A 22,871-nucleotide genomic window follows, 5' to 3' on the forward strand; every position below is an offset into this window, starting at 1 on the left:
CAATTTACTCAAAGCCTCCGCTAGTGTTTTCTACTATTATAACAACCTTGACTTGCATAAAGAAGGAAAAACATTGAGTGAAATAGCTCACATCACTTGATTTTCAAGGTGTGGCATCCAAAGCATTGACAAACCAGGCCTGGAAGACCCAAAAAGCTAACAAGGATGAGCAATACTTGAAGATAATATCCTTAAGGAATAGAAGGAAGACAAGCACTGAATTGACAACAGAACTAGCAGAAGGCACAGGTGTCGTTGTCCATGCATCAACAGTCCAAAGCACCTTTGAATATTGTTCCATAGTTCAATTTCTGTGTTCTTGTGCATATTTTAGCCTTTTAGTCTTGTTCCCCTTTCTTAACAGAGGTATTCTTACTGCAACATATCCTTTAAGTCCTGATTTCAAGAGTGACCTTCGTACTGTTAATTTGAAATATAATATGTGTTAATAAAGATAATACTTATTGCTTTTGTTAATTTTAAAAACATGTTTGTTTTTTTATTGTGCTGCAAGCCTACCTTAATACATGCTTGTGTGCCGATACTTATAGGGCTGTCTTTAGTGGATTTTACTGTTTTTGTACACAACCTTTAATGACGTTGCTGGAGTGTTGTAATTTATCATGTCGTTTCTATAAGGTTGTGTGCAGGCAGCTTTTTCATGATTGCATCTGAAGTATTTGCAGATGTTATTGATCTTACATAATAAACACGAGTCTCAAATAGTCGCTGGTCTCCAATAGTCGCCGGGGTTACTGGCAAATATTGTGAATAAACACTGGGGCATTTATTTCAAGTTTTACGGTAAGTCTTGTTTGAATCAATAACATGAAAGTTGGATACGCTTGCAGTATATTGGAGCAAGCTTGCTGAATCCATCTATCTTCCTCGCAAAAAGCTAAGCCACTAAAGCTACTGAGCTAATCTTAAAGCTCTGCCCTTGGCAACATATTCACTATTAGAATGAGACTCTTTAACCTGACCGTAGTACTGACTTGACATTGAAACAAGTAATGCACTGAGCGGCATATTGATTATGCAGAGGATAAACAATTCTGTAATTAATTCTCTTTGTTGTCTGCTTTATGAATCTAGTCATTTAAATCTAGTTTGACAGCGGTGGGATGGGATCAATAGCAAGCAGCATTTACCAGCCATATATCCAGACAGTTCATTTAAGTGCCTAGATACTGATTTATTTTTCAATATCTGTATCTAGCTAATATTACATTGCACTCTGAGAAACAGTTCCCATAAAGTTTCAAAGACTGTTTATTCCCAAACAACCTGTTGAGGAAGGGAATACTTCTGAAAACTGTAACATATTGAGTTCAAACTTCATCAAGCAGACAAGTGTTTCAGCGAATGCCTTTGTGTGTGAAAGAAATTTTAAGTATTACATTTTACTAGCGTAGATTTGTATTTGATATGTACAACGCTCCAAAGTGTGTCTCACACAAAAAGCTCTTTATAAGTTAAGTTAGTCTTTATAAGCTATTTGTTGTTGTATGCTTTGTCATGCTTTCACTATACTTTATTACACGTTTCTACGCTTTTAAATGGTAGACTTATAAGGGTAGTTTCAGGATACAACTATATTATTACAGTGTTATCTTTTAAGTGAATTCAATTACAATGATGAGCAGCAGAGATAAGCCTTTCTCCGCAAACCCTTGTCAGTTAAAGAAACCCTGCAGTTATTTCTTGTAACCTGTATCATTTGGTATCATTTTGGCACATTGGTATCCTTTCTTTTTTTCTACTGACATTATACAGCAAGTATACTTGAAAAGGGCACAAATAGCAATTTTGTCTGAAGCATGCATTTAAGTGCAGTCCTGGCAGCATGTGACAGGATGGCTCGCAGTGGTGAGGTGTGGTGACATCATGGACCAGGAAGTAACTGAAACCAAAACAATGGATGGGCGGGTGAAGCTCAATGCAACTGCATTCAGCGTATTTAATAAATAAACAAACAAAAGATTTAAACAAAACAGAAAACAGAAACCAAAGGGCATGAGGGCCAAACAAATAAACAGACAAACAAGTAAGTGTCGTGCTGGCTAATCCAGCACGTTTTAGCAATTGTATTGTCTCCTTGCTCTCTCCTCTCTCCTCTCTCCATACTCTCCTCTGTACACTCCACTCCGCCACGCAGCAGGATAGCTTTCAGATGTTCAATGTTCCTAGCAAGTTATAAGGAGCCTAACGTATTGGGGTTGGAGTTGGCTATACCATTTGCTTGCTGTGAATGAGCAATCTCACATCAACACATTTTTTTAATATAGCCATAATGACACTTTTTCCTACGCATTCCATGTGTGTTGTTTCTTTTCCCATTATTTCCCCAAAGAGTGGCATATCTATGTTACTAACAGAGGTACAAAAATAAATAAATAAAAAAAAACCTCTTCTCCTGGTGCAGAATTTTTAAAGAAATGTACACACTCACCTATTTCAGTGGTTTCTTCCTCACTTTCAGCTTGGCGAAAACATCAATGATTTGACACATTCAGCTTCTTTGCACGTTCATTCTCGATTGATAACACGGCCAGACCACTCTTTCTTGGGACATAGTGCTTCTTAGATAGTTCTTAATGAGCTTCAGTTTTCAGAAGAAGCGCTCACAAGATGCCACTGTAACCGGTATGGTAAGAAACAGCACGCATTCAGTGCAGACATTGGGAAAACTCGAAGAGAGAAAGTACTTTTCAACCATTAAAAGTGAAGCTATTTCCAGTATTGTTGATTTCTTGGCGAGTTTGGGTTTGATACATAATCGAAATGAAAGAAGTTGGCCAGGTAGAGAGGATGACAAGTCCGTGTTGTATTGCTTGACTAGAATTTCTCCAGCTGCGAACAACTCATCGTCAGTTGCCGACATCAGTATTGATGGCTGAAGAGCTTTGAATGTAGACAGTACTTGATTCAGACTTTCAAAGCGCTGTTTAGTCTATATATATATATATATATATATATATATATATATATATATATATATATATATATATATATAAATAAATATAAAAACAACACAGACTATTTTTTCATAGTATTTATTCATTCATATAAAGGTTAAAACATTTCTTATAAGATTTGTCAATGTACTTTGTGATACTTCGCTTTGTCTTGACTAACTCCGCATAATTGCTGACACTTCAGTGCTGAAAATCTGTTAGTTTTGTGTTTGGACAAAGTCCTGTGTCTCTGCAACGGTCGGCAGTAGATATTGGAAATATGATTTTTGATTTGAAATCCTTATAAAATTCAGCATTTGTTACAGCCAACTTTGAAAGAGTTACTTATGTAAAAAAAAAAAAAAAAAAAAAATCATTTCACATCAAAAAACATTATATCATTGGAAACAGCTACTTAATGCTGGATTGTGGATTGTGATATCCACGCCCATATGTGGTCATTTTAATACGGCAATATAGGGTTAAAACCAAAGCTACTAGCGGTAGGGTACTTGGCGGTGTGTGCTGGCTAGTGGAAAGGTGCCGGCTAGTCCTTTAACTCGTTTGTCATTATATGTTAGACCTACAGTTTTATTTTATTTTCGGAGTATTTTGTTCACATATTTGTCCCTTTTGAAGTGCGACTGGGCTCCAAAGGCTCGTGGGCCCTGGAGCAGCTGCACCACCTGCACTTATGATAGCTATGCCCCTGAAGTTAACCAATTCATCAGAAATAAATATGTTGATCAAAAAGTCAGCTTCTTTTCCCCTTTGTACTTCGCTCCATCCAGTAAAAAAGCAAGAAAATGACTGAACAATCTATATATGATTTAAATGAAGTCATGTATTAAGCTTTGTAACATCAGAATATAATTGCAAGGAATATGCTTTAATCCCCAGGTATTTAAGATACAAATGCAACTACTATCTTATTTGAATAAGACACTTAAGATATTTTCTCACATATTGCACCTATAAACACACAACACGCGTGTAAATACAGTAGAGCACTGTGAAATCAGTTGCCTGGACATTACTTTTTGCTTTCAGTTAATATTGACACAGACTCCATGAAGCTTTACAAGTTGCTATAAACGATTGTAAATCTGTTGCTATGGTATTAATCTTCATCAATACCTCTGATCTAGCACCAGAAATGTACATTTTATTTCCAGTGTAATTTTCAAAGTGACAAGTGCATCTTAAATGGAAGACATGTTGCCTGGGCAACCTGGTATAACATGAATACCCAGCCCTGAACAAAGATGTTATGGAATCACTTCATGTTTTAATGTCTGAAAAAGTCTAAAATCATTGAAAAGTCATTCAGTTCATTCCCTTTATAACTAATTTCACATTCTTTACTGGAATCCAAGACTGTGATTGTGCGGTGTCTCCTCTGCAAGCCCTAGGATTAACTGATTGGCAATCACAGAGTGTAAGTTTAACGACTTTGACAATGTAGCTTGAGTAGACTCAGAATCATACCTCAAGGCATTTAGAACAAACATTGAAAATGGATCCTACAGTATTAAAAAAATAAATGTAATGTGCCAGAAGTTGAATTCCAAACACAGAACCCTACCGAATTTTGTGAGTGTTGGTGTACACACAGTACTGCCTGATCTGAGGTTTCATTCTTATGTTTTAGTGGCTATCAACGATTTGGCAAGAGGAATTTGAACTCTACCCATAGAACTTCCCTGCCCCCAGCTTTTTTTATTTTTCTTGGCAGTTTATGTTTTGCATCTGCTGTTTGTAATTGATGACTTCAGCACCAATATGGATGCAACATTTACTTGATAATTAATGTGTTATTTTGCAAATTAAATCTGCTTAACTCCAAAATAAAAACACAGAAATCAGAGCTCTGACTCAAGGCCTAGCTTGTGAACATCATAAAGTGTATGTCACTATTCTCATGTTCAGCCTGTTTACTGAGACCATTACTAATGCCAGATTTGTTCAGGTAAAGTGTTCTGCTAGACCATGAATCTTTTTAAAATCATACAGCCAAATGCCATTGGAGAAATAAGGTATTTAATAATTTTGAGACTCGTGCAGAGCTTTAACAGCAAGTATGAAATTGCATTCCACACTGATTATGTTTTTCCAATAAACTCATTGGTGTATTACTAGTGGAGGTACAGCACAATTTACTGAAAATTGTATCACTGAAATTATCCACATAATAGGTAGAAATCTATGGTCGAAGGAGATAGGAGTCCTAATTATCACATATTAAAAAAAAAGAGTGAAATCTGACAAAGCTTTAGCAACAAGTATGTTAAGAGCACCAGCATCAGAAATACAGTCACAACTCCTTATCCTCATACTGGTAATTAGAGTATTGAAATCCATTGTTTCCACTCCTCGACCAATTCTTGGGCTCTCAGGCTGAATAAGTGATTTTCATCAGTTTGCTAATTTTGTCAAGACCCCTTGGTTGAATTGATGCACAGTAAGAAAGCATTAAATGTCTACAATGTGAGCTAATCAACACAAAGTGAAAGGCTCAAACAAAAAAGGGTATGAAATTGATCAGGAGTATTCAGTGGACTTTAACCCCTAATATCACCACACCCTTGGTGTGTTGCGAGTCACAAGGCGAAAGTCCACTCAGTACTGCTGATCAATATCATACCCTTTTTTGTATATCACACACCCTGAAGTGCCTTATTGCGCTTATAAACTGGCTTAACCAACTACAATGAAAAAAAGAAGAAAAAACTTTTTTAATTAACAAAAAAGTTATTTTTATTAAATATCCTTCCGCCTAAAGCTGAGGCAAGAAAAAATAGTTCCATTTACAATAACTTTACAAAAGAATAAAACCAAAAATGCGTTAATTAAAAAAAAAAAAAGCGATTTATAGATGTTGAATTGAACATTGTCATTGAAAGCACAGTTTTTCTGTATTTGATTAGTTGTATTTCTTATAATTCTTGGTTTGTTCATTACATTTTAAAGTAAAATATTAATGCCTATTTTCATCATGACAAAGCACAAATGAGTCTGCCTATAAGTCACGCAGACCCTTCCTCACAAGACATGCAACAGCTTGGCAGTAGTTGACTTCCTATAAAAATTCACTAAACTATTTTTTACAGTAGCATCTTGTAATTGGTGTCTTTTTTTCAGAACACTCTGGGGAACATTATAAAGTACTTCAGAAACAGTATATCAACTTTTTGATTTTTTTTTTAACATATTTAGTTTTTTTTATTTTTATTATTTTTTATTTTATTTTAAATGCTAAGTATTTATTTATTATCATGTATTCTGCTTAGATATATATGTATAAAAACGTGGTATTCTATGGGCCGAGGGATCTTATAATACGTCCTGAAAGTTTTATTGGATTGATGTTTGTGCAAATTATAACATATTTGCTTTCACATGAGTGATTTGAATGACATAATACACTTTATTCTCAGGGTATAAGCAATAATGGACACTACTCTCGATTATTTTCTCAAATATTTATAAATAAAATAATATTTCATTCATTCCATTATTATCAGTAATAAGGAGAAAAAAAATGTACCTGACAAATTTAGTTCATGAAATTGTATCTGCTTATATCCACTTGTTTCTTGAATATGTTGTAAAAACATATATATCAAAACACATGAGCCAGAATAATGTTCTAATATAACTATAGTCAAGTGCATCAGATTTACAGTGTTTTCAGGTTTTTTTCTTAGCTGTAAAGTTCTTGTGTCATGTTTTGTTTCTCTGTAGTGCTGAAAATGTCTCCACCCTTTAAACATTAAATGCCTGTTTCAGTGACATCACACAAGAAACAAACAAGCAGGCAGTGAAATTATGTATTCCTCCCCTATTCAATGATATGCATTAACAAACTGTACTGCAAATCATGGTGGCCCAGCAAGTCACAGAAACGCAGTGCGTTTTTTATCGTGTTTACCTTATCACCGGCCCAGAATGACACTTCAGTGTGATCGTGTTTACATGATCACAAGCTGTTTGTTGTGTTGCTTAGAACTGCCTAACTTTTGAGAGTTGTTTGCGGACCACCTGGAGTTTACTCACAGACCACAAGTGGTCCGTGGACCACTGCTTGGGAACCACTGGGATAGAGTATTTAAAATACCCATTTTATAAATATATATATAATGATTTCCATTACATGAGAGTGGATGTTAAAATTTCATGCTGATTTTAACTCGGCTCTCACCAAGATAAGCACCAACTAAGACGTAGCTTTACAGTAAAGTAATGTAATCCATGTGCATCTCCATCCATTTGCGTTTATTTCCATCTGATGATGTAGATATCCATCTGCCTGGTGTTGATGGCTGAAGTGTAATGCTGACTCCAGGGATCAGCTTATTTTGCCTCCCTAGCGCATCAGCACACACAACGGCTGTGATGCTGGCTCTGGGGATCAACTACATGACAACCGTCTGGATTGAGCTAAGTAGGGTACATCTCTGGGGTCTTCAAGTGGGCACCTTCCGTCCTCGGTGTTTCGTCGACTAGCCCACGACACCTCAAGAGGGCTCGACAGTGATTCTGGCATCCCAGCATCACCTCCCTCCGTCCCCCACTCAACTCAGCCCAGCTTACTTACCTGTACATCAGCGTTGCTTTCTTTCTCTTGTGCTTGAGATCCCCAGCCAGAATCTTTCCATGTCAACCACAGCCACTTGCTGCTCCTTTCTGCTGCTTCAGATAAGTTCTTCACTGTGTGACGCAACTCTTGGCCACTGAACCCGACATGTCTGAGAAGCCGTATATATATATATATATATATATATATATATATATATATATATATATATATATATAGAAGAGGTCGGGTCTCTTTTCACTACCTGGGTATCGATTTATTAATTTGAGAATTTAAAGAAAATGTAGAAAATATGACAATGCAGGTCTCTGGCCGTCGTAATAAAGACAACGTTAAAACAAGATTTGCATTAGCGGCAAGTACACCTCAATAATAATAAATGAGGAGACTGTTCTTCTCAGGAACTAAATAAAAAAGAAAACAACATAACAACACCGTGTTGGGTTTATGTCAGTGGTAACTCTTAATAATCCATTAATAATAATAATTAATAAGAGTTATTGAACAGATATAGTTTCTTACCCTACAGAGCAAATAAGTAGCCTTTATTTAAAACTAAATAAACAAATAAAGTATTGTGAGCGGTGTACCCCAGAAAACAGACTGAAAACCATAAACATGTTTTTTATTTTAATGAAGTAGATTTACTAAGAAAAAGCATACGCACTCCAAAATGTGTAAGGTGCAAAGTACAAAATTAAATCAGCATGAGAAAAACATGACTCACACTCATGAAACGTGTACCTATTTTGTTTTGTGGAGCACATTAAAGTGTGCCAGTGCATCCTACTTTAAATGAAATATTTCCTTGGCAGAGTTTGCAAATTCCGTTTTTCTCCTGCTTGATAAAGAAATTCCACGCAATGCTTTGCTTGGATGCCATGTTAATGACGTTTATTTTACATCAGTTCGGATTTGGAGGACTGCACCTTTAAGTTTTGTTTTGGACTATTGTGTTTGCCATAGAGAGACCAGTGAACAATTAAGTTAGAACAAACCGGATGTGACAAAAAGGGATACACAGGAAAAGTGAGAGAACGAGAAGTTCTCAAAACTTTTGTTTTGTGTAAACTACGCTGTGTTCCGATTGAGAAAATAAATACAACCTCCATTATTGGAACCCTTGCATCGCCCTGAATCAATACAAGAACAACATTACATTAACAACAACAACAGCGGAATATGGCTAATAGATGATTCAAAGAATCCTGCAGCATGAAGCACATTTAACATAACTGTATTCAAACAGATGTTTATTATTATTATTATTATTATTATTATTATTATTATTATTATTATTATTATTATTATTATTATCATTTTGATGTTTCCAGTATTCAAAAAGGTTACTCTAGGGAGTTAATCCCAACTACTAATTTTATTTTAATTTGTATTCCAATTATTGCCTTGTGGCAATGTGCTCCACCCCTGTGTGCATTTCTGTGTTGTATGTTGCGTGTGTTAATGTTGGTGTATTGTAGTTGGTACACGGGATATAAATGGGTGTGTGCAGCACGAGTATTTAAAATGTATAATTGTATTTAGGCATGAGGATGGCACATCACTTCACGTGCAGTTAAAGCATATAATATGCGAGCACGAGGTTGCACATAATTAATTCACGTGCTGGGATTCAAGTGAATAATTAATTAGTAATTGAATCCCGGCACAACAGTATATATAGATGCACGTTTTACTCACTCGGGGTTGTGTGTTCGGTGAGTGGAGAACGGGATTGGAGACGGAGGTAATAGTTGCAATAATAATCGTTAGTCAAAATATCTTCTCACCGTGTTTTGTCTGTAGAGTCCGTTTTGTTTGTCTCTTTTGTTTTGGCGAATGTGCCGTGTCCTGTTTTGTGTTTAAAACATTTTTATTTTGCAATAAACCTTCTGAACGCTACCAATGCATCTCAGTTTCACTCACCACTACTGTCTGTCTGTGTTTCTTCCGGGTCTGACGTGTCACCACTCAGCCAGCCTTGTGACATGCCTCCATGCATCGCAATAGGAATACGCAAAATGGACTCTATAAAGTAAATGAGTTGAGTTCAGATCCATCAATCCTGGTGAAAATTTAACATCAATACAAAATTAGACTGGATTATTAATTAGTACAGTGCATAGTAACAGATCAAAAACAAACACAGACACTATTTTATAAGTATAGCTACATTAATTTATTCATAGCACAGACTAACAACACAAAATAGAGAATTTCTAAATACTAGTGGTCAAACTAGCTTAATGTGAGAAGAAAGGAGATTTAACATTCAGTATTGCGTATCACACCTGAATTTGTACCATACGTTTACATAACAGTCAGAAATGCTTTCATATAACCTTTGAATTCAGAATATGTAATAACCTGGATTAATATACATTTCAAAAAACATTATCTAGATAAGGAATCATATGCTTAATCTATGCGCCAACTGAAGTAATATGAAAAGTAGAGTTATATTTAATAGTTACGTGACAAGGTTCCCAGGCAGCAGGGTTGCACCTGGATGTCTTGTGGTGATGTCAGCAACGAGAAGTTCAAACAGAACTGCAATCTTGTCAGCAGGAACAGGATACTTTAGCTGATGCAGTCGTTTACAAGACCACTAGTTACAAGACCACTAGTACCAAATTCTTATGGATCTCGGAAGGTGCACTCAATTACTTGAGTGGAGAAACGGCAGTTTCTAGAACAAAGCTTTTGATTTAGTTTACATTTCTTTTGGAGAGGCACAGCTTTAATGGTCTCAACCAGCAGGCAGGCACATTGCTTGGAAGATCTTATCAGACGGTTTCCATAGCAACGGGTACTTCACTCAGGCTGTGACGTGACTTCTACTTCATAGGATGTCGGTAGTGAGTACCTTTGATGAAGGGAGAGCATGCTCCTTGAAGTGATCACGTCTTGGATGGATAAGAGAGCACCTCTTGGATGGGAGAGAGTACCCTTAGATGGAAGAAAGCACTTCTAGATGGAAGAGAGCACGTAGAGCTGACAGAACGAGAGGTGCAGCTGACAGAGCGAGAGGTGCAGCTGACAGAGCGAGAGGGACAGCTGACGGAGTGAGAGGTGCAGCTGACAGAGCGAGAGGTGCAGCTGACGGAGCGAGAGGTGCAGCTGATGGAGCGAGAGGGACAGCTGACGGAGCGAGAGGTACAGCTGACGGAGCGAGAGGTGCAGTCGACAGAGCGAGAGGTGCAGCTGACAGAGCGAGAGGGACAGCTGATGGAGCAAGAGGTGCAGCCGACAGAGCGAGAGGGACAGCCAACAGAGCGAGAGGGACAGCCGACGGAGCGAGAGGTACAGCCGACGGAGCGAGAGGTGCAGCTGACAGAGCGAGAGGGACAGCTGATGGAGCAAGAGGTGCAGCTGACAGAACGAGAGGTACAGCTGATGGAGCGAGAGGTGCAGCCGACAGAGTGAGAGGTACAGCCGATGAGATGGAGGCAAGAGTGGGGTCTGCCAGAACCGGATCCTTCGGAGCTGCAGCGGGTGCTGGCGAGAATGGTGTGGCCAGCACCGAAGCAAGAGGTGCAGCCAACTGAGCGAGAGGTACAGCTGACAGAGCGAGAGGTGCAGCCGACAGAGCGAGAGGTACAGCCGACAGAGCGAGAGGTACAGCCGACAGAGCGAGAGGTACAGCTGACGGAGTGAGAGGTGCAGCCGATGGAGCGAGAGGTACCACCACCGGCTACAGAGAAGGGGGAGGAGGTGAGGAGCCCACCTCCAACATAGCCCCGACCACCACCCCTGCGATCCAGTCCGGTGCTGCTGTGTACGGTCACTTGCCCCTTGCTCCTGGACACCCTGCCAGTCTCTCTGGACCTCCCTGTGCTAGACCTGAAGCCCAGGAGGCTGCACCATCGACCACAGTTCTTCCCCTGGTTCCCGACTCCGCTCACCCCGAACACCAAGACGTCACTGGGCTGCTGCCAGACGTCGCTAATGCTCCCCCTGTTCACTGTTTCGCTCCCCCTGGGTGATCGAACATCGCTGTGCCGGTCCCCAGGTGAAGCCTCTGCCCGCTGCTGTATCCTCCTGTTCCCTGGCCGTCGCTCCAGTACTGTGATAAAATCCTGTACAATATTACCAGAAACCAGGCACAAAGATTGTTTTACAAAAGTTTAATGTAGAAGTACAGCAGCTTGCTTGCATTTGGGTAATTTACATTTTAAGTGGTTTGAAGTAAACGTTAATTGACAGTTTAACAAAAAATAAATCACAAATCTTATTGTTAAAATGTTATATTGCTTTAAATCAGTGGGAAGAAGGTAGTTGCTCCAATTGATGCACTTGATAGTTTTAAAAATATTTCATAGTCAACAAGAGGATTACACGTAATAAAACTCCAAGTTTTCCTTTACTTACAAAAATATAATAATATTTGTAATAATAATAGAAATAAAAATAATACCCACAGTGCCAACAGGCATTGAAAACATACAAGGGCAAGAGACTGGAAAATCTTCCAACACGACATTGTGAAGCAGCTACCCGAGGTGTCTCTCCAAGGAGGCTCACTGCCCCCCGCTGTACCGTCTGTCTAATGCAAGCTGATGCTCATTTACTAACACAGCTATTTAAGACAGAGCATGTTTGTTGCTGTCAATACTGTTGCAGCGAGAGAGAGAGAGAGAGAGAGAGAGAGAGAGAGAGAGAGAGAGAGAGAGAGAGAGAGAGAGAGAGCAGGCAGCGGCAGGCATCACGACTTGACTTCTACTCCAGGCAACTTAACAAGGAGGAAGCAAAGCACACTGGCACTCTGTGATTCTGTGCTCAGCTTACCAGTGCTCAAGTTAGGGGTTTTGTGTGTGGAAGGGCATGAAATGAGGTGTGATGAAAAAGGACTGTGTTTCTTCAGTACTGGATTGACATGTAGTAGCTTACAAGTAGAAAGTCATGTTTAGCTTTTGTGTTCTCATTTAAAATTTTTTTTTACTGTTTTTGGGGGGCAGGGAGGGGATATTTATTTCAAGTTTTTATTTCTTGAGTTTTGTTTATCCATGGTCAAGAGTTTCAGGGACAATGAAGACCACTCGGAAATGTAGAGCGCTCTTGGCTGTCAGTTTGAATCTGGTAGCTCTCTTTTTTTCCACCACTGCTTTCATCACCACTTACTGGTGCGAGGGGACACAGAGGGTCCCCAAGCCAAACTGCAGCAAGGACAGGAAGCACAACTGCATTAACTACAATGGGAATGATACCAACCAGAACAAAGTGCACTACAGCTGGGAGACAGGAGATGACAGGTTTCTGTTCAGGCATTTCCACACAGGCATCTGGTACTCCTGTGAGGAAAACATCAATGGTGCAGGTAAGGGTTCTCCTACCTGATTGTATTTAACCACACAAACACTTTAGAAATAAACTCCTACCATTAGACCAGCTTGAATACAGATAACATTAAGCCTTTGAGCAGTATTTGGAATAAGGTTCATATTGAGACCACTGTGCTTGGTCCCATTGGTGGTTCTAATTGAATTAGTTCATTGTACTTAATATCAAAGCTGTATGTTACCCATCTGTTATTAGGGTAAGTGGGGTGAAGAAAAAAGTTTGCTGCATTTGAAAAGAGAAGGCTGATATGCATAAGTATAATACCCTATTAAAAAAAAAAATTCTGTTATGAGACAATGATTGTTCCAGATAAGTGTATATAGTAATAATCAGCACTAACGTTAAGCCACTAGAAAGATCTGCTAATATAAGTTTGTATTAGATGAAGAGCGCACTAATGTTCCAGTTGGATAAAATTGGTAAAACAATCAGCGAGTGCCCTTTAGATCTGGGGGTAGTTAAGAGATGGTCTAGGAATGTTGAGAATACCAGGGCTGGGAGTAAAAAGTGAAAGGCAGTGGCTCCGGTATATTGACCGGAGAGCTGGACAGAGGGGTTGAAGGATCTGGGGTGGGTGTAGCTGGGCGGCTGCCTGTATTAGAACTCCAGTAAAATATGGTCCTCCGGCTAACTACGAATAAGGACCTAGCGTAAAAGCAATGATTTGTATACTGTTAATCTAAATAATCATCTCAGCAAACACTAATCTCATACAGCACTTGTTGCACTGTTAAAAGAATGACTTTAGCCTAAGAGATCAGTTACAGTTAACATGATGGCTTTGAATCTAATAATTAACAGCCAGCTGCGAGGTATTATCACAAAAATGTGGGTAAGCGATTAGAAAAGCTATGCAAAGTATTGTAAGTTATGACTATGAAAAAAATACATGCAGAACATACCTGAGCTTTAACTATCAGTACTGCTCTTCTTACATTTTGATAATTTAGAATTGTTCACAGTGATAAACTTAAGATACATTGTGCATTTTATAAAACATCTTCAGCTAGCTTCAGCACCACAGTGTGTGCTCCTTACTTCTGAAGTTGAGTCAAACACAGAAAGAACAGGCATAAATGTTTTAGTCATATGTTCTAAGTAACAACCACAAACCTCTCTGTTACAGACTGCTATTTGTCTAGTGAGTGCAGTGATCCGTAAAACAGTCTTGAAAATAATTGAATTAATTAGATGTAGAAAAAAAAATCATAAAGTGATTTCAAAGCAACAACATCTCCCAACCAGTTTCGGTCCCCACGTCGGTGCCTGTCCACCACTACTGTATGAATTCACAGTGATTAAGGCTTTGCTGTAAATTGTGCAATGTAACATGAATAGAGGGTTACTTCATAGGGATTCAATCAGGAATTGGGGGTTCTTTTATACACAATTCCATTTCAATTACAGAATTATTAACCCATTAAACCAAATAGATTTTCCTTTGAAAAAAATCAGAACACAAGCTGTATTTATGTAATTTGATATGTTACAATTAAACTTAAAATTAAAGTAAGTTATCATAACAATATAGTTAAAGAGAACATTTTAAAAACAAGTAGACAATAAAAAGTCTCCAAAAAATTAAGCTGTCCTCAAATGTGGACAATGGCACTTAATGGGTTAAGTATCCTTGTACAAGAGCTACTTTGGAAACAAGAATGCATTAAACACAACAGAGTAAATGAAACCCTTCTCAGCAACGAGGGATCCTTGGAAGACAATTTAACTGTGAGCAAAGAATAACATAGATATATACAGTACTAGATATTCAGCCAGTCCAGTCACATTCATTATCATTTTTATTTCACAGAGAGTGTGAATGAGTTAAGTTACCTGTTTAAATGCACTTCCTGGTTAATGTATGACCACTTCTGGTTATTCGTAACAAATCCATAATGAAATTAGCACCTCGGGACATCCCTTGTATCATCTTTACATAGAACTAGCTGAGCAATAACTCCAAAACAGCTGAATATGAATTTTCATGTTAACTGTAAATTATTATTATTTTTTTTAGTACTGCATTTCTAGGGGAATGTAATATGTATTTATTTATTTATTTTACTATTTCTCTTAAATTGAATGTCATTGGTCATGATTAAAATAGACTGTTCTCATGGCCACAGGCACATTGTACTCCTTGCCTCTTAAGTTTCGTAATCAGAATCTAGATTGTTGTTAATACCTTAGAAAAAAAAAAATCTATTCTGCGGAATTTCACTAAAAGAACATGGGTTATAGTATAAGAGTTAGCTACATCCCCAAGCTTCAATGCATTTTGGGAAGGTGATAAAATCATTTGATAAACAGGGTGAAAGTGGATCAATAGAATTTTTTCATCATTACCATATCATTGATTTATATTTGTTTAAAAAAAAAAAAACACTTTTTGAAATGGATCCTTTAATGGCAAACAAGTGGCATTACAATAGCAATGGCTGTGTAATTAGGTGAAACGTTAGCACAAAGACAGCTACAGTCCAATGGTTTCACAATGCTATACATTTCTAAAATCAATGTGTTGCATGTTTAGGTAATAAAGTGATATGCTAATGTTCCTTAAGGATAATACACATGTTTTATAATGGTGTCCCAAAATGATTTTTCTGCCCAGTCTCTCCATACCAGATGCACTGACTGCTAAGTTTCTATCTATTTAATTTATGCATATTATTTAGCAGACGCCTTTACCCAAGGCGACTTACAGAGACTAGGGTGTGTGAACTGCATCAGCTGCAGAGTCACTTACAATTACATCTCACCCGAAAGACGGAGCACAAGGAGGTTAAGTGACTTACTCAGGGTCACACAATGAGTCAGTGGCTGAGGTGGGATTTGAACCGGGGACCTCCTGGTTACAAGCCCATTTCTTTAACCACTGGACCACACAGCCTCCATATAAACCGACAGCATGGCGGTCAAATAAAAACAGGTTTACAAAATGTTTTGGCAACTTGATTAAAGTTACCTTCTGCTTGAAAAACACAACACAAGAACAGAGGCATCTTCTTTGAAAACCCACACTCTGCAATTTGAGTCGCTGCAAATTGGATTGCTAACATATTCATTTATAAAACATTTTTTTGGCTTTATTTTAAAATGTCAACACTATAAATGCTGTAAATCATGCATGTTTGTCACCTGAAAGTGAGTCAGCTCAATCCAAACAGGGATGTTTGTGGACTGTTCCTTGAAATCTGAGGCGAATTATAATCTGTCACCCATTCCCCAGCTGCCCTTAACATATTTCAAAAACACTATGGGGCAGTTTAGTAAATGAAATTGCATTTCAATTCAATCAAGCCTTGGAAGGCATAGCGTTTAGTAATTTACCTGTAAAGTCAAGGTGAAAGAGCTCCAGTGTGGTTAATTAAGAGTGGTCAAGCAAGTCAGGGGTGATTAAACAGCAATGAAAATGAAGGATATTTATTCTGTTCCTTGATTTTTTTGTGATCCTGTTATTAAAGGATTGTGTCCCATATGTTTAAAAAAGTAAGAAGCTACTTGCAAGCCCCTACAATAGGTCTGAGTTATTTACTTGTGTCTTGGTAGTTTATTGGCTGTAATATTACTTTCCAAAGCTTTAACAGTGTATACTATAAGCGTGAATGCTGATATCGCCATTGGTAAAACTCCCAAAGCTGGTAACTGCTAATTATTTCTAGTGCAGTATTTCCTGAAAGGATAAAACTGCAATCAAAATTATATATATATATATATATATATATATATATATATATATATATATATATATATATATATGTATATATATATATTTAAATGCCATAAGAATAAATACAAAGCCCCTGAATTATATTTCTGTTGCATTTTTGCTTCTGGTTTAGTACATTTTATAGTTTTTTCCTAAGAAACTGGAGACATGTTCCCTAATCCCTATGTAGCTGTGTAATGTGTCTTTGAATACTGTACTACAGATACAGAGATGAGAAGGGAAGGAGAAAGAAAAAGTGTCATGAAGAGGCTAGATGAGTCTTGATGAGTTTTTCTTTTTAAAACAGATGCTGCTCTTGCCCCCAATGACTGTTTGCAAACGTATTGCGTTTGTTGCCATAAATACATGTGTGAGTACAGTGACAGACGCGTGGGCTGATGGGTAAAACAGTCTTAAATTAGAGAGACAGTTAAACCAATAAGGATATAAAAAGTGAGAAAAACAGACAGCAAACTGTGCAACCCTGCAAACAGTCCCCAGTGCTCTTACTAATGAGCAATGTGCCTCAGTACCAGGTTACATAGACAGTTAAAGAGGAAAATATACATAGAGGAATTATTACTATTATAATACATGATGAACAATAATTTTCCTATAAATGTTTCACAGTCTTATTATACCTGGTGGTGGCTTGAGACCTGTGTATAATAAGATTGACTGTGCATAATATTTTTAAAAACAAACTCTACCACCAGTACATGAACACAACAAAACGCGAACACCAAAACAAACACAAATGGCATGCAGATTTCAAGTTTTTGGTAGAGCAGAATAAAGCAAGTATTAGAAAAACAATGCGCAACATGGTGAGAAATTATATCAGCCACATGCCTTCCGTGGGATGTTAGGCAGTGTAGACTGATGGCCCTCAGAAAGCAGCCTCTTGAATGATGAGGAAATCATCCAGCTCCACTCTCCTAAAAAGCCAAGAGAATGTTCTACTCCAATTCTCAGTAATAGTTTATAAATAACATTTCCAAAGCATTTGAAAAAAAAGATCTGTCCCATAACTTTCTAAAAATTTTCTTAAGTGATAAAGACACAAACCACTGTATGCATTTTGTGGTTCTGGTTTATATATCATCTTAAATGACATTTGACGTGCTATAGCTATACACATTTGCATGAGGAATACAGATTTGCCATTTGTATAAGCAGATCAATCTTTATTAGACGTGAATGAACGACATCAATGTAAAGAACTGAAATAAACTGATAAGGCAGATTGCCAAATGGGCCAGCACATTAATATTTAAAGAACAACAACAAAACAGACAGATAGATTGATAAATTGATAACCAGAAGAAATACCTTAGGGAGTGTATTTATTAGAATAGACTTTGAAACCGCTTTAGCTTGCCACATGATATTACACAGCAATCGCTACTGTCTGCTCTATGAATCAACCCTACTAACACTGGATTTCAAATGTATTGTATACTTTAGCAGTCCTAGAAACTAAATAAAGGTCTCAGCTTCCACTCATGACAGCTGGTCATTTATCTGTCAGTTCCTTGTAGGACTACTTTTTATTTCAAGCATGTTAATAAATCATTGTTGTACCAGCGGCTACAGTGCATGGAACTTCTATCCATTCACTGCAACACTGATGGGTTTGTATTGTATGTTGTTGTATGAGTTTGACCCTTTGCCTTATATAAACTTGTCGTGTTGATTGGTTTTTCGTTACAGTTAAAGTAGAGTTGAAAAACACCCTTCGTTTAAGTTTAATATCCCAGGTTGATTTAAAATAGCAAAGGTAAATTAATTAAATGAATTACTTAATAGAATGCTATTATATATTTATTAGTGCTGTCACAAAACTAAAGACAGCTCCAATGGCATGAGCCAATGACAATTGTATTTATTATTTGTTTATTTAGCAGACACCTTTATCCAAGACGACTTACAGAGACTGGGGTGTGTGAGCTATGCATCAGCTGCAGAGTCACTTACAACTACGTCTCACCCGAAAGATGGAGCACAAGGAGGTTAAGTGACTTGCTCAAGGTCACACAATGAGTCAGTGGCTGAAGTGGGATTTGAACCAGGGATCTCCTGGTTACAAGCCCTTTTCTTTAACCACTGGACCACACAGCCTCCTTTATGTGGTACAATGACTGTGTAGTGTTCCTCAGGTCCTGGTGCCTCCACCTTTCAGTTTTCATTTTATTTCACAGCAACTGTACAAAGGGGTAAAGTTACATAGCCAAAAGATACAAATCATCCTGAGTTTACATGACAGGGTATCAGAAATTGACTATCACCACTCTCTTTTTGTCACGCTACGTGTCAGTGTACTCGTCAGCATAAATATGAACAGATACATTCTTACAACCCCTGTTCATATTTCATCAATACAAAACGTGAGAAATTCCAAGAATATCAATTACCTGTCCACATGGGAAAACATGCTAACCTTGTGTTTCTGGTAATAGCTGCCTCCACACATCCCTGGTCTGGAAAAAAAAAAAACTCCAAATAAATAAAATATACAGCTTTTCCTTTGTTGTCTTATTACCCAAGAGAAACACAGACAGAATAGAGGGAGTTGTCAAGGTAACAATCTTCTGACCTTCATCAAGGAAACAACCAGATCTTTATTAAGCAGAATGCAGAATTCTGTGTAGAAAGGCTTGCAGATGTTTCTGAACTCACTGAAGGTGATCTTATATTAGTGATAATCAGACCTTACGATAGATTTTCATACCTCTTATTAACAGTAGAAGCTGTGTCACTGGCCTGCCCTTTATCTTTGTGCTGGAGTTATATTTTAACTACCAGAACTCAATTCACTGAGCTCTGCGAAAGCCATAGGATGCTCCATCAGCAGCACTGGATGATGAGCACAGCTGCTAGGATTCTGTTGTCGTGGATAAATGCATATTTTCTATCATGAATCAATGACAACAACAACAAAAAAAGTCAAAATTGCTGACCTCACAGTTATTACACTTTGGTTCGCACAGCTAAGTCAAAGCAAACTCCCATTCCCTAAGAGTCTTTAAAACTTGTGCGAAACTGCTGGCACACTTATTATGAAATCCTAAATCCTGAGTCGGCATGAATAACATAGGAAAACATGTAAAATGGGTTGTTTAAAACTGTGGCAGACTTTATAATAAGTTTTTATAACTCTAATGTAATTGCATGCAAACAAACGCATGATTGACTATTAAATTCTATTAAAGTAAAAAATACTGAATACTTATAACCCTGAGATTGACGTTAGTTAATAATGAATAAGCTCAGATACAGTATGAGTTTTGAATGTATCCTAAATGAATGCTTACTTGAAATTAATTCAATAGAAAATATGGTTCAGACACAATTCTTTTTTTTTAGCACAGAACTTTAGCCTCCCATGCTGATCAGGCTGGTATACTGAAATAGAAAATAAAGAAAAAGGAAGAAGTCTACTTGAACCTGTACTTGTACAAGTTGCTTATAATCCCCAATGGATATGCAACATCATGAGCAGAGGCATCAGATTGATTTACATGGCCTCAACACAAAACATGCAATCATAGTCGTCGTCGTCCCCCCCCCCCCCCCCCCCCCCCAGCTCCCAATCTGTCCACATCAGGTTTGATTGCTAACATAACCTGCTGCAGGTTCTGCGTAGAATATAAATCTGTCTATCTATCCATACTCAATGTGCACTTCAGTGGATGCTTGGCTTGTATTCCCTGAAGAACCCTTAACAGAACCACAAGCAGACCACAAGCTTTACTAGCAAAGGCAACAAAATGAATTTGGAGCAAATATTGCATAGCGGTCCTTGTGTCGCACATAGATTGTGAATAAATATTACTTCACACCAATGCGATACCATTTGCAGCTTGCCACAGATCATTCAGTATTTGGTGGTTGTCAGTTAGCAATCTGCTACACACAAATGCCACTGCTCATGTCTGTGATTGAAACTGGAGCGCTGGAAGTTACCCTGACAAGTAAAATAAATGGTGCCTTTGAACACTAATAATCTCTCCTGTTTCTGCAGCTGTGCTGTCATTTTTACATGTACACCCAAGACGAGCTAGTATAATTACAACACACACCGTTTAAATTAAATTGAAATCATTGATACTTCTTATAAAAAGAAAAAAATGTTACCTAAAAAATACATTCTTTTGTTTCTACTTGCTATATACTTTTTTTTTTTATTTAACTGTCATTGCCTTCGCTTTTGTTGTTTGACTTTTTAAAGCTGAACAAACATAGCATTATTAAATTACGTGAAAGTAGATTCTGTATTTCCTATATTGTATTCTGTATGTTACTATCCTCTACAATGACAATATATCCATATAATTCTACAATTACTGCAAATTTTTGTGATACAGGAGTACAGTAAGGCACCATTGTTGGGTGCCCTGGTTTATCATGAAATAAAATATGAAAGTTGGTTACACCGTTTTAGAGGATCTATTATTTAAAGGCATGTATTAATTGTATTGAATAGCTCATTATTAATAACTGTGGGAAAGTCCACTGAACGGCTTGCATTAGGACTGTAGTAAACAATATTACTAACTAGGTGAATCTGTCTATGCCCTCTACTCAATTAGATTTCTTTCATCTATTTGTATTATTTCCTTTGTCCAGACATTGTCCAGTTCATACAAAATGTGACCTGTGCCTAAATGAAGTCAAAAGTGTGGCAGGTCATATCCATTATAAAGTATAGCAATGGAGGTGCCATAAACTTGAACTTAATCCAGAGCTTGAGGATGTTGATTTATTAGTTAGTAAAGTAAAATATATTTTAAGCTGTAACTTTAAATTTGATAATGGCAAAGGGTGCACTCATTTTAAAGAGCAGGGCAGGCTGGAAATGGTGTTATAAATAGAGCTGTCTGCATCTGACAAGTTTTGAATTATAGCCGGTGTTGCTGTGCAGCACTACTATTCCATATTCTACTGAATTTGTTTCACACTTTCGCCATCTGTGTTGCACGCTGAGATACGGGGAAGTGTTAGGAAATGGAGGTGTCAGTCTCACTAAGGTTTTTATTTAGAGGGAATCAATACTAAGATTTAATAGTGTTCCATCATTACAATGGCAGCCAGGATTGTTACCCTTTCCAGCATTTATCTGATTTGAGTATGACATGATATGAGGCAGAGAATATACAGTAAAACCCAAGGCAGTACCTGCTATAGATCAGTGATATATTTAAAACATTTTGGTTGGATGATAAGTTTTCTAACAGTTTCTATAACAAAGCAGGGTGTTTCTTGGCTTGAAAACCATGCTGTTGACATTATGGGTCCTAGACATACAACTTTTACAAGACTATTTTAACTTTTTGACTGACACACAGATAGAACATTTGTGTTCCTGCTGTGCGATGGTAGAAATTGCACTTTTACATCTTTTACATTATTAATATCACAATATCAAACACAAAATGCCAAACTGTTAATGTACACTAAGGTAAAGCACTCCCGTGCATTAATAACACATATATTTGGATGGGAAAATGGAAATATGTAGCAACTGAGTACTTTATGATCAAGTGTGTTGCCAGTTTCAGAACCAGTGCTGTCAAACCCTGATCTCTTACACATATGTATATTACAAATTACACTATACAAGATGATTTCTAATGTGTATTTTATATGTGTCCTGTTTGGGTTATACTTAAGAAGCAATGTGATTTTGAAGAGACCACACTTATTTTGCTGTAGGTTGGACACCTGTTACAATCTTTATGTTCAACAATATTTTTTTTATGACGCAAACTCTCGCCACTGGCACATTAGGAGAGAAAGTTAAACGTGGAGACCTCTCTCAAACTACCAGAATACAATCCGGCATGTTACCCATTCCCTTTACATGGTTCACGATTAAACTGCCGATTTCCCTGCCATCCATGCTGAGGACCAGGGAGATGCAGGTTTTCAATCCCAGCTCAGCCTCTGATGTCTTGCATAACCCTGGAGTCCTCTGCTGCTCTCCTGGAAGAAAAGCCGTGCTCAAGAACTTAGAGTGTAAGACATGCTGTAAAAAAAATATATATATATTCCAAATCTATTCTCTCTGATTCCGCCTTAATTCCTCCAATAAATTGAGACTCAACCCAGGTGTGCACAGCTTGAAGGCTCTCGGCCTTTATAAATTAATTAAATCCATTAATTCTCTTTAGAATGTATTCCTTCATTCTGATAGCTCATAGCAAGTACATTTCTGTGAGAATATTAGTGATATAAGAGCACTGGACACTGGATGCAATAAGGC

At 37.6% G+C, this 22,871-nt stretch overlaps 1 protein-coding gene across 1 annotated transcript in view; it reads left to right on the forward strand.

The window, feature by feature from the left end:
* The first annotated feature begins 12,216 nt into the window (after positions 1-12,216).
* LOC117418086 (germ cell-specific gene 1-like protein) overlaps positions 12,217-22,871 on the forward strand; it is a 28,159-nt gene continuing 17,504 nt past the window's right edge. Inside the window, exon 1 of the mRNA XM_034030664.3 lies at positions 12,217-12,871. Coding sequence (XP_033886555.2) covers positions 12,583-12,871 — 289 coding nt within the window. The 5' untranslated portion in view covers positions 12,217-12,582. The remainder of the gene's footprint in view (positions 12,872-22,871) is intronic.

This window comes from Acipenser ruthenus, chromosome 13 (genome assembly GCF_902713425.1).
Source record: "Acipenser ruthenus chromosome 13, fAciRut3.2 maternal haplotype, whole genome shotgun sequence".
NCBI lineage: Eukaryota > Metazoa > Chordata > Actinopteri > Acipenseriformes > Acipenseridae > Acipenser > Acipenser ruthenus.